Here is a 13,460-nt window from a genome sequence, read left to right on the forward strand (position 1 = left end):
ATAACAGTCTTATGGAAAGGGAGCCATTGCTTACTGATATACATACTGAAATGTATAAAGTACACTACATAACATTAATTTAATTGAAACCTTTATCCAAGACAACTCACAAAAAGTGCATCCAACCATGTACAACCCCCAAAAGTTTAGGAATAATGCCAAGAAGTTTTTTTAAGCCAAGGTTTAGTCAGTTTGTATTGTACAAAGAAATATGTGTATAGCTCATTCTGTCCTAATATCAACAGGTTGAAAGAAGCATTTTTCTGTGAGCTTCAGAAGCTATTGTGATGTGATTGTTTAACCATGATTGAACATAGTAGTCCGTCAATGGCCATTGGAATATGGTACTGATAAAATGGCACAATATGGGTCTTACTTGAGTGTTGATTCTTCTTAATCACCTACAACTTTGTGTATGTTGAGTTTTTTGCTTCCCCTAATGCTATATACATTTTATATTTATTGATGTATGTATAAAAAAATGCATTTAGGGAAAAAAAACATTAAATATATCCACATACATACATCACACATAGCAGCATGTACAGGCTTTAAGATTGTGAAAAATAATCCCTTAAGAACCACACCAGTGTTGTTTGCTAATGATATATCATTGACATTAAGGCAGGCTTCTTTTCATAGCAAATGTGCGTGTTTGAGATAGAAGGATATGTTTTCTTCCCATCAAGCGGTGGTTTTGTTTTTTTCTTACATGGTTAAATAATATGGGATATCTCCTCCATCACAATATTGATTCTCCTCTTGTTGCTCAAAGTTATGAGCAAGGCCTTTAATAGAGCTGCTAAGTGTTGAGCACATCACACAGCCATCAGGTGTGAGTGTTGAATTGATTTAGTGCCTTTCTCTCAACAGTCTCCCACTGAAACTTGCAGGACTGCTGTTATGGTTCTTTAAGTTATTGTTATAAAAGGTCAATTGAAACTGATTTCCACATCCATATATAATCATCTCATCCCTTTGTGCCATACAGAGTGCAATGTAAACCTGTGTCCACAACCAATCACCTGCCCAGTGGGCTTCCAACGCAACGTTACCAGCGGCACCTGCTGCCAGTCCTACGAGTGTGGTATGTGACTTTACTTTATCAACGTAGGATTATCTGCTGGTGTAACAAAACTAAAACAGCAATGAGCTCTGCTGTGGATGTATGTAAGATTGCCTTTAAATGTTAGTTCAACACTTGAATGCAATCCTAAACAATCAAAGCCTGCTATATACTTTTATTGTCCTGAAATAATTTGCGGTCCAAAAACTTTGAAAGAGTTCATCATATTTTCTTTATCTGATTTTTAGATGCATTTTCCGATTCTGTGAAGGCAGACAAATGCTGTCCAGGCTTCCATCCGGCTATTCAGTGTTGAAATTAAATAACATTAATTTACACATTTTAATATTTGTTCACAATATATTGCTTAAAAAGTACATCTGAAAGAAATGATGTTCACATTTAGGGATTTTTACAACAATGACAGTTACCCAGTAACATGAATAGAACATCAATATGCATTCAGTAAAAAGGTACACAGCCTAGCTAACTCATAGCTCTTTGTTTTTGCAGTTCCTAAAGGTGTATGTGTCTATGACATGAATGAGTACAAGGTAAGTCCAAACCCCATATACCAATATAGCTACATCATTGTGTGATTGCCTGAAATAGCAGAAACATTTCCATTAGCTGTATTAACCCACAGCCTGTTAGACTGATTTCATCAGCTCTTTGTGAGAAACTACATAAATACAAGAGGCGCAGTAGGTATGTCGTGCTGCTTTTCACTTTTGACTCCATTAAAATATTATGATGTAGTATTAGAATCACCAAAATATACCTGTCCATCTTTATTACGTATGGTAACCTATGTTTTTTTTTAACAAGTCAGAATGTACATGAAACAGACCAGTTCAGAAAGGCAACAATGGATCCTTCAGTACTTAGTCCATGAATCCTGAAATAAGCACATGCAGCATATCTTCCATAGAATAATGAACAGATGTTTGAGAGTAACTAATCAATTTGTACTCTAAATATATGTGTATTCTACAGCCTGGTGACAAAATACCAACAGAAACAACACCAGAACCACCATTAGAAACACCATCAACACCAACAACAACAGAACAACCACCTGGAACAACAGCAGCATCAGGAGCAGGACAACCTTCAGGAACCACAACAGCACCATCAGGAGCAGGACAACCTTCAGGAACCACAACAGCACCATCAGGAGCAGGACAACCTTCAGGAACAACAACAGCACCATCTGGAGCAGGACAACCTTCAGGAACAACAACAGCACCATCAGGAGCAGGACAACCTTCAGGAACAACAACAGCAGCATCAGGAGCAGGACAACCTTCAGGAACAACAACATCTCCATCAGGAGCAGGACAACCTTCAGGAACAACAACAGCACCATCAGGAGCAGGACAACCATCAGGAACAACAACAGCACCATCAGGAGCAGGACAACCTTCAGGAACAACAACAGCACCATCAGGAGCAGGACAACCATCAGGAACAACAACAGCACCATCAGGAGCAGGACAACCTTCAGGAACAACAACAGCACCATCAGGAGCAGGACAACCATCAGGAACAACAGCACCATCAGGAGCAGGACAACCTTCAGGAACCACAACCTCCCCATCAGGAGCAGGACAACCTTCAGGAACAACAACAACACCATCAGGAGCAGGACAACCTTCTGGAACAACAACAACACCATCTGGAGCAGGACAACCATCAGGAACAACAACAACACCATCTGGAGCAGGACAACCTTCTGGAACAACTACAGCACCATCAGGAGCAGGACAACCTTCGGAAACAACAACAGCACCATCAGGAACATCGGGACCTTTCACACCAAATCCCTGCCAGGAGTGTTTCTGTGGCCCCAAAATGGATCCCATCACTAGGTTGAACATCATTAACTGCAGACCTGTTGTGTGCAACACACAATGCCCCAAAGTAAGATATACTTACAAACACACTCAATTTTAATTACTTTTTTATTTATTTATCTACTGTCCATTGATAGAGTGATGAATATCTATTAAACAGAAAATCCCAGTTATGTTTTCCAGCTTTCATATCAAGTTCCCTTCCATAGATGCTCTATTCATTTGAAGTGCTAATCACAAATCGTAGCTGCACATGGACACATAAGTGCACATCCACACCTCCACACACATTGTACCCTTGTCTTACAAGGCCAAAGGACTCACTCTCTTTGTCTCTTTTTCCAGGGTTATGAATATCAGACCTTACATGGAAAGTGCTGCGGGAAATGTGTTCAGAAAAGCTGCATTTTCACCACACAGGACAACACAACACATATCCTTGAGGTCGGTCCCACAGCTGTGCAAGTCTTTCCTCACATTTTTGCTGACCAGGAGTATGAGAAAATGAATGTCACTCATAGCAGACGTGTACAACCTGAATTAGATAGTTGATATTAACAGTAAACATGATTTTGTATATTTCAAAGTAAAAAATAATACTTAACTTATATATATTTTTCACAAGTGTGAAAACTATTGGTGGTCTTTTTCTTCTACAGTAGCGATTAAGTAGTGTTTGTGAATGAGGCCAAATGAACCACCCTTGTTGAATATCTGACTGAGTTTCTGCTCATGCCATTGGTACAGGTCAACAACACCTTTACTCCCACAAATGACAAGTGTGTGAAATATACCTGTGAGAAGATGAATGGACATCTTGTTACCAAGGAGACCAAGACCACCTGTTCTCCCTTTAACCCCTTGGACTGTGAACCTGTAAGTTTATCTTACCATTAACCCCCCTTCAACCACCCAACTGTCCAACCTCAAACATGACGTGTCTTTTTTTTAATGCAGGGCACTGAGACTACTGACACTACTGGATGCTGCAAAACCTGTAAGTTAGTGGAGTCAACGTATTTTAATAATGTCTACTAAATCATTTGGTTTTAAAGATGGGAAGCATCAGAGGAAATATCTGGGAATCATGTGCCATTGTTAGAGCCTAACAGTTGCTGTGTGTTCCAGGCAAGCGGAAGAGCGTCTGTGAGATGAAGAGTAAGCTAACAGTCATGGAAGTGAGCGGCTGCAAGAGTGCACAGCCGCTCAACATTACGTCCTGCGCTGGACACTGTGGAAGCTCGTCCATGTGAGTATTTTTACCACCTAATTTGAATGTTCACTTAATCGGAGAATCCACCTAGTTTCATCGAAATCTGAAGGGCAGCTCTTTCTGGTGTGACAAGAAAGTGATTTATATCAGTTTTGTGTGAAGGCTGGCTGTCAGCAGTGCCTCACTGCACTCACACTTTCCTAATTCACTGTGAACTCGCCTGTCAAAGGGCCCAGTTATGGTGGCACCGGAAAGGCCTCATTCAACATGAATAATCTGGCCCTGGTTCGAAAGGTTTGTCACTTTTTGCTAGATTAACGTGTTGTGAAGACCAAAGGTAGAATTTCCCTGTCAGAAAAAGTGTAAATAGAAATAAACACCATGTCAGCACAATACAAATAACAATAATGAGGACTTACAACAAGTATCTAATATTAAGACAGGGCAACAGTATTAGATTATTTATATATTTTCTGATCAAGTCACTGGCCATTGAAGAAGCTGTTATTTTCGACGCAGAGGGTAAAAACTGTTGTCTGTTTGTGTGTAGATATTCTGCGGCAGCTAACAAGATGATGCACCAGTGTGAGTGTTGCCAAGAGGCCAGCGTCAGTAAGAAGAGTGTGGAGCTGACTTGTGCTGATGGCTCAAAGGTGAACCACAGCTACACTGCAGTGGATACGTGCAGCTGCAGAAAAGCAGACTGTGTGCCTGGGACCACGGCAGAACCACTTCGCCGCAGGAGACGCTGATCAGTCCCTGACACTGCTGTCCACCCGACTGAAACCTTAGAAACAAGAATTAACAAGAATTAACCTTCAATTTTCTTATTCTTGTCAGGTTTATTATTTATAGCTCAAAATGTGCTCTTTTCCATTGTCGACTGGGATGTAAACTTTCTTCGATGATTATTAATAAAATGATACTTCTGCAATTTGAATAGTGGTTTTGACTCTCTTATTGATCCCTTGGGAATTATTAATATGAACAATAACTCATTATGATGATGTTTGATTGTTTAATAAATCGTTTTGAAAGCATCTATAAAGCATAGATAATTATAGTTGGTCAATGATTAGTTTCTGGGTTATCTATCTTTGTAATAACAACACATCTGATATAAAACATATATATTATAGCTTTTTTCAGTGCTAATACACTTTAACGACACATAAAGCACCGACATTAAACCGACACTCAAAATGCAAAATCTCAGCTCAAGTCTCCAAAACTCTAAACATATTTTCAGCTCTGCACCCAATTTTCAATTCCACATGGATTTTTTTGCAACCCACTGCACACGGTTCTCTTTTTCAGACACAGACATATTCACTTGTTTGCAATTTAAACTACCATTAAAAATGCTACACTCATGAACTAGTACGCAAATACATGTGCCATTGGCAGGGCCGGACTGGGACAATAAGTCAGGCCAGGAATTATACACCCAGCCGGCCAGTACCAGTTTTCTTTTTGGTGTTTTGCTGGATGTATTTGTCAATATTTAAAGCTTTGCTGCCCATAGTGATAGCCCTTTAGTTTAAATCTCACTAACATCCATAATGTGTCCGACTGTGGACTGTCTGCCCTGTACCCGCAAGTTCTTCTGTGCTGGTGGTTCTACTACCCAAATAGAAACGAAATGGACAATGGTTACTATTTAAAAAAAGTATGCCTTTGTATTTGATAACCGATCCATGTGAACATCAAGTGGGAGTGGACCTCAAGTCCTCTAGGGGGGCCGGGGGCATGCTTCCACGGGAAGATTTATTTATTTATTTTGCACTTTGAAGGCAAAATAAAGAGACTAGATCTATGGAAAGAGAACTGTATACATTTAAATAATCATAACATTGTAAAAATATGGCCATAACTAATAACATACCATATCCAATAGCAAAACATTGAAACGTGTTTATTTTTGGGTTCATTTATAGTTGTGAGTGTGTCTGGGCTCCTGCCTCTCCTCTCCTGTCTCCCTCCTCTCCCCCTACCCCTGTGACGCAGCAATAAAGATTAGTTTTAGCTCTCAACAAGTTTTTAAAGTTTATCGATGGTGATCACTTCAATGTGCCTCATGGTGGGTCTCTCATGAATGAGAGCAGGGTAAGGGGTAGGTACAGTATAAGGTTCCTCCAGTGACGTGCGGTGAGGTTCATGGCTGGTGAGGCACTGACTCTTTCAGAGTCAGATTTACAAATATTATATTTTGACCTTAATCGAAATATTCGGTTATTTTCAAAAGCTTTTTTAGTCTGATGCTTCGATTCATTTTAAACAGACCGTTCAACAAAAGGATACCCAAAATCTAAATATTGGATTGTTCTTTCTTAGTAAGATCCCATTTTCATTACAAATTCATTGAAGATGAAGTCCATGCTATCCTTCTGGACAACAATCTCTATTACTTTTTTGTAAAAGTCCTCCTTATCTTCCTGTAGTTTCAAAAGTCTAGTTTGTTGTTTGCGTCTACCGTCTCTGCGTAGAATTACAGTAGCAACAAGAACCTGTGGGCTCACGTGCGCCCCCTTCAGTGCGGCAGAGGTTATGGCTGCCTCCCCTGGTGCTTTTTTCATTGCCGTTGTATGATGAGAGCAGCAAGCCTAAATATCATATATACGTGAAATAAGTTATTTAGAGACTATGGATGGTGAGGATAAATGTAATAAAGGGATCTACAAACATTACATTGGTGACCTACAGTGAGATGGTAACAGGCATGCGCTTAGGGCCCGCTTTCCAGCCAGTTTCTGTGGGGTGACGCATTCTGAGGTGAGGCAGATCTCATCTGTGCCTCACCTTACCCCACAGTAACTGGCTTGAGCGCGCTCACAAAATAAGTGCCCGCGCTAAATTAGTGCCCGTGCTCCAGCAAGTTACTGTGGGCTTACGAGAGGCAGAGCATGTCCCTGCCTCACTTCTCATCGCTCCCGTAGCGGAGCTCGGCAAATTTGCTGATTTTGACTATAAAAAGCGATTGGAATCATACATAAATCACACTTACAACACAGATCAGTGGAGACATTGTATTATTATTACTATTTAGTTTTTCCGTTGTTTTTTTGGCAGGCAGCTAAGCGGCACCTTTTTTTGTTCTTCATTACTCACTGTCTTCCTCCCTCCATGGGAGCTTTCATCTCAATCTGAGGCATATAAACGTCACCTGTTCAGATGGCTAGTGGTTTAAGAATAGTGTCCTGGAATGTAAACGGGCTACAAAATCCAATAAAGAGGAAGAAATGTTTATCATACCTCAAATCACAACAAGCACATATAGCCTTTTTACAAGAGACTCACTTGATCGATTCAGAGGCTGCTAAATTGAAAAGGGACTGGGTGGGTCAAATATACCATAGTTCATATAATATTAAAAAGCGTGGAGTGGCTATATTGGAGAATAAGAAGTTGAATTTCGTTATTATTAATGAGCAAAAGGTCAAGGATGGAAGAAGGATTTGTTTGGAAGCCAAAACTAACGGAATAAAAGTGAATTTGTGTAACATTTATGCCCCAAATGTGGAAGATCCAGGTTTCTTTCATAACATAAATAAAGTAATGGGGAGCATAGCTGATGGGCATACTGTTATTGCTGGAGATTTTAAAGGGCCCATGTCATGGCCATTTCCACTGATCATAATTACATTGTTGAGGTATACTAAAATAGATTTATACTGTGCAATTTTCCAAACTCACATTGGTTTCGCATACAGCATCTCTGTCAAGCATGTGTATTCAGCAGTATTCACTTTCTCCACTAAACGACTCGTTGGAGCTCTTGCCCCCCCCTCCCTGTGAGCCTAGTGTGCTCCGATTGGTCAGCTCGGCCACTCGTTCTGATTAGTCAACCACCAGAGAGGCTGCGCCCATGTCAGTGCTTTTCCCGGCTGCTCTCAGCGTAACATCAGTCTTATCATGGCGTCGGTACAGCGGTATATTTTATATACATATATATTTTTAACTGTTGTTATAGAAGAGTGTGACGGCCCCAGGGCCTTTGTCTTACGATGGGGTGGAGCTGAAGAGGCTAATCAGCACGATCACGGACACCTCCGGACACAGTCTCTCTCCAAAGCGGCTGCAGGAAGACTAACTCTGCGATCCTCTCAACCACCTCTCTCTGCATTTACCACAATAAATGTGCCGTGGTTTTGTAAACTCGTGTATGTCTCCTTGTCTTTCCGTTGTGGCCTACGAGCTACTCTCATAACAAAGAGTAAGTTATTTTTACCCGTTATAAACTACTACTGTTTGATGAGAAATCAAATCATGGTTTGCTATATATGAATTCAGGGAAGAAAGGATAGGCCTACTAAGTATTTCCATTAAACTTTATTTTTAGAAATGTACAAAATGAACATAAATATACATATATACACACGGTATATCATTCATTCCTCCTCCTCGCATCTTGCCTGCGCACAGTCGGTGCGGTGCCTTTTAGCACGAGCCCTCAGTAGTAGTCGAAGTCCCTTCCCCGTCATGGATTGTCCGCCAGGATCTGGCTGGACGAAATCAAATGCAAATCACAAAATATTAGAGAAACTTAGTTGTTTTAGATTCGTTAGTAGTAGTTGTGTAATGAACAGCTTGCCTGCTAATATGCTAAGCTAGCTTTGTTTACCTTGGTAGCTAACATGATATGAACGTTAGCTTGGAGGAAAGGCAACTATAATGCAGTGTAATAAAACTACTATGAACAAAAGCTAGTGGTTCATATTAGGCTAGCAATAACGTGTTTATAATTGCAATCGTATACGGGTATTCTGCTACCATACAATGTAACTTGCATGAATACATTGTTTTGCGCTAGCATACAGCTAGCCTCGTTACCTCGTTTACATGCATAAAAACCTTCATAACACACAAGGGGACGGGTAATAACCGGAAAAGCATGACATGGGAGCTTTAATCAAGTGTTAGACAGGGTTCTGGATAAAACCACCTTTTCCAATAATGTACCAAAAGACAGAATAGCAATCGAGCTTTTGGGGAAGGACCTTGGACTGACAGATATTTGGAGGCTTGACAACCCGAGAGAGAGAGAGAGTATACATTCTATTCTAACAACCATGAATCTCACTCAAGGATAGATTACTTTCTGATCAGCAAAGATTTGGTGGAGAGCGTTTCAGACTGCTCGATAGGACCTAAAGCATTGAATGATCATGCTGCAGTTCAACTATGCTTAGTAATGGAGCCAGATGGGGTTAAGAAAATACTCTAATGCTTTGCCCGGGTTCTGGTGTGTGCCATGTCCTTGTTGCGGTAAGCGTGTTGTCACCTCCGGGTATCCTGTGTGTCTGTTCTGCTGCTGATAGCTTATATTATCTTAAAGGGGACCTATCATGCAAAATGCACTTTTGTACGTCTTTTATACATGAATATGTGTCCCCGGTGTGTCAGGGAACTCACCAAGTGTCAGAAAACACAACCCTCTCTCTTTTCCTCCATACCCAAATCTCTAAAAACGGGGCTGCAACGGAGCTGATACAGACTGATACAGATTTGAAATATCTCTGACGTCAGAAACAAGGAGCTCCGCCTATATGGGCAACTCTCCACCTATCAGGGGAATGAGAGGTTGCCGTGGCATGGTAACAGCATGGTAACATGACGCGGTCAGCTGCAGCTCATTTGCCACAGAATCAGCCCTTGAAAAAACAGGGCTGGAATAGAGCAAATAGAGCGAAATGAGGCATGGCTAAAATGCATGATCTGTTTGGTATTTTGAAAAAAAAACTTCCCAGACATGTTTTATATAGGTATGGCCCTACAATATATTATTCAAATATAGCATGATAGGTCCACTTTAACTTAAATCGATCGATTTAAAATGATTGATTATTGTAATCACACGTTACTACAGCTTAAGCACTCACAACTCTCCTTCTCTTAGCGACTGCAACTCCACAGTTGCCTACACTCCTTTCGGGTTTGCTAACGGTAGCTACTTTAGCTTGATAGCTAGCCATGGCTCTTTCCCCACACTCGGGTGCTATTTCCTGCTCTACCTGTCTCATGTTTGGTTACTTCCCTACCTCCTTTACTGGTACCGATACATGTGTTAACTGTAATATAGTTGCTAGGTTGGAGGCGGGAATCATAGCCATAGAAGCCCGGCTCCGCATTTTAGAAAGTAACCCAGCTACAGTAAAACCCATGTTAGTCGGTGCTGACTGAAGTAAAAAGATATGATTCTAAACTGTATTGAAGTAAACATGTATTATTTTGAATTGTATTTTAGTGAACATGTATTGTTTGAACTGTTTTAAGTAATCACAACTGTTTTAAGTAATCACATATATAGAAATGATATTCTCACTTACAACTCACTGACCCAGAGATCCTGTTTCACACACACAAAGCTCCTTTTCACCAGAGAGCACACACATATTCTTTTCAAGGTCCTTGTGGGCATCATTATATTTGTGCACAAGGTTTAATTGTATGAAAGAATAGTTTATGTGAAAAATCCCATGGGAAAGTAAGGGAGTGGATATCGGGGCAGAGATAAGATTGACTTTGACCTTGTGAAACTTTAGAATCTCACGTTCTGGTCAGAACTCTGATTCGCTGTATTGAACCCGACCAGAAGTGAATCCAACCAGTAAAAACACCTGGGGGATGTGAGCAGCTCACACAGCTCCTCCTCACGGACTCTCTAATTCGCTTTGGAGTAAAAGGGGAAGGGAAAAGTCAACCCATCTCCGCCCCAAAATATGAATATGAATACTGTTGTTTTTGAATGTAAAATGCTTCTGGTTTGCTGAAAGCTGGTCTAGAGACGGTAAACCGCATCACAAACCTGGAGTCCATACTTCTCGTTTTCTGAAAGCTGGTCTGTCTACCTGTAACCCGCATCACAAGCCTGAAGTCCGGAGTACTCTGTACAACTTGTATATGTGTTTGGTTTCCTACCAGAGTAAACTCAGATAATTGTTATAACTTTTGATTCCGGTGTTTTCAATTCCTTTCTTTATTAAATAGAGATCAAGCCTCATCCAACGAACGGCGCGGAGAGGGGGCTATCAGCCACCAGATAGGTGTTCTGCTCCAACATGACCGGCAAGAGGTAGCTCCTACTAGCCGTTCCCCGGCAACTCCCGAGCAGCCGGGAGACTGGGTAACTGGGTAACTGTTCAGAAGGGGCCTAATGCGAGACCCGCAGATCCCCACCAACCCGTTCACGTATCTAACAGATTTTCCCCACTCAGCGAGACACCCGCTGAGAAGCCAACTCTGGTTATTGGTAGCTCTATTCTGAGATACGTGAATTTAGAGACCGAAGCCTCCACAGTCACATGCATTCTGGGGGCCAGAGCGGGCGACGTTGAGGCGAATCTTAAACTGCAGGCTAAGAATAAACGTAAATACAGCAGGGTTGCCAACTCTCACGCATCTGGCGTGTGACACACGCTTTCATTCTCAATCTCACGCTCTCACGCTGCCCAAACTATTCTCACGCCAAAAACAAGATGAACCGGCGATCGTTTTTGGTTGGTTATTTACAATGTTGAGTTGACAGCTGCTCAAGCTGTCGATCCGCTCCCTCCCCACCCCCACCACTCTTAACAACGTTAACAGACAGCAGAGCAGTGGGAGCCGGTTGGTCAATCCCCGACCCGTATTGCGCATGCGCAGATCTAAGATCCAGTAGAAATTATAAAAAAGTAAAAGTCTGTTGCTTATTGTTCTACTAGGCCAAAATAGAGTCAAAGAGTATATGAGAGTGAGAGTGTGTTAATTAATATATTTGGCAGTTTGGAGTAAGTCTGTAGATTTGTTTGTGTGTGTGTGTTTCATGTATAGGCCTCTCACGATAATTAATTTTGTTGGATAAATTTTCCCGGAAATTATTGCGATAAACGATAATATTGTCGGCACCGTTGTATGACCATTTTAGACCACTGACATAATGATAATATATAATAATAATTCAAGTACATCCTTTCAAACTGCTAGTCACATCCTCATGTAAATGGCAATTTATCGAGTTCATTTTTATTTATCGTACGATAAGTCAATTAATTGCTTATTGCGACAGGCACACAATAAAACAGTGGAAACAAACATGTGTTTGACTTTCATTAGTGAATGAAACTGTGTGCCATTTATAGTCTGTGTCCAATATTGTGTATTTGTATATATTGTATATATATCCTATATATATGCTAAGGTCCCACTGCTGACACGATAGCAGTCATTTAGTGCGCATGTGTAATTAAACCCATGATATCAAAATCTCACTCCAGCCAGGTACCCAAAGTTGGCAACCCTGAAATACAGTAGGATTGTTATTCACGTCTGTGGTAATGATGTTCGTTTACGCCAATCAGAATGCACCAAAGTTAATGTGGCGTCGGTGTGTAGATATGCAAAAACAATCTCGGACACTGACATTTTCTCTGGTCCCCTCCCCAATTGGATCAATGACGACATGTATAGCCGCATGTCATCATTTCAGCGCTGGTTGTCTTGGTGGTGCCCAGCAAACGATGTGGGCTTCGTAAATAATTGGACAGCCTTCTGGGGAAAACCTGGTCTGATTAAGAGAGACGGCATTCATCCTACTTTGGAAGGTGCACATCTCATTTCGGCAAACATTTCAGGGCTTTGTGGACTTAATCCATGACAAACTGGAGTTGAGACCAGGAGGCGGAGTCGCAGTCTTACACGCTTCTCTGCGCTCTCTCCTGGGCAGTCATTCATAGGAATCCCAAACCCAATAAAATACCCAATATTAACGGTGTGTGTGTCTGCCCAAGGACAATTAAAAGTAGACCTATCATGCTATATTTGAATAATATATTGTAGAGCCATACCTATATAAAACATGTCTGTGAAGTTTTTTTTTCAAAATACCAAACAGATCATGCATTTTAGCCATGCCTCATTTCGCTCTATTTGCTCTTTTCCAGCCCTGTTTTTGCAAGGGCTGAGTCTGTGAGAAGTCTTCTTCGCTGCTTTTGTGGCAGACTACAACGCCACTTACAGGCTTGGCATATGTATGTATTGGCATATGCGCTTTCGAGCGGCAATGGCCGTGGCCCAACCCCCCATTCCCCTGATAGGTGGAGAGTTGCCCATATAGGCGGAGCACCCCTTTTCTGACGTCAGAAAAATTCTAATCTGTATCAGCTCCGTTGCAGCCCCGTTTTTAGAGATTTGGGTATGGAGGAAAAGAGAGAGGGTTGTGTTTTCTGACACTTGGTGAGTTCCCTGACACACCGGGGACACATATTCATGTATAAAAGACGTACAAAAGTGCATTTTGCATGATAGGTCCCCTTTAAAGTAAAACCTAATAGAATGTTGAGATCTCCAT

General features: G+C 41.2%; 1 protein-coding gene across 1 annotated transcript in view; it reads left to right on the top strand.

Moving 5' to 3' along the window:
- LOC117491113 (intestinal mucin-like protein) overlaps positions 1-5,075 on the top strand; it is a 30,140-nt gene extending 25,065 nt beyond the window's left edge. Inside the window, exons 15-22 of the mRNA XM_034140962.1 lie at positions 992-1,087; positions 1,580-1,620; positions 2,063-2,989; positions 3,268-3,366; positions 3,670-3,798; positions 3,880-3,919; positions 4,051-4,171; positions 4,686-5,075. Of these exons, the coding sequence (XP_033996853.1) occupies positions 992-1,087; positions 1,580-1,620; positions 2,063-2,989; positions 3,268-3,366; positions 3,670-3,798; positions 3,880-3,919; positions 4,051-4,171; positions 4,686-4,887 (1,655 nt within the window). The 3' untranslated portion in view covers positions 4,888-5,075. The remainder of the gene's footprint in view (positions 1-991; positions 1,088-1,579; positions 1,621-2,062; positions 2,990-3,267; positions 3,367-3,669; positions 3,799-3,879; positions 3,920-4,050; positions 4,172-4,685) is intronic.
- The last annotated feature ends 8,385 nt before the right edge of the window (positions 5,076-13,460 follow it).

The sequence above is a fragment of the Trematomus bernacchii genome, unplaced genomic scaffold, assembly GCF_902827165.1.
Source record: "Trematomus bernacchii unplaced genomic scaffold, fTreBer1.1, whole genome shotgun sequence".
NCBI lineage: Eukaryota > Metazoa > Chordata > Actinopteri > Perciformes > Nototheniidae > Trematomus > Trematomus bernacchii.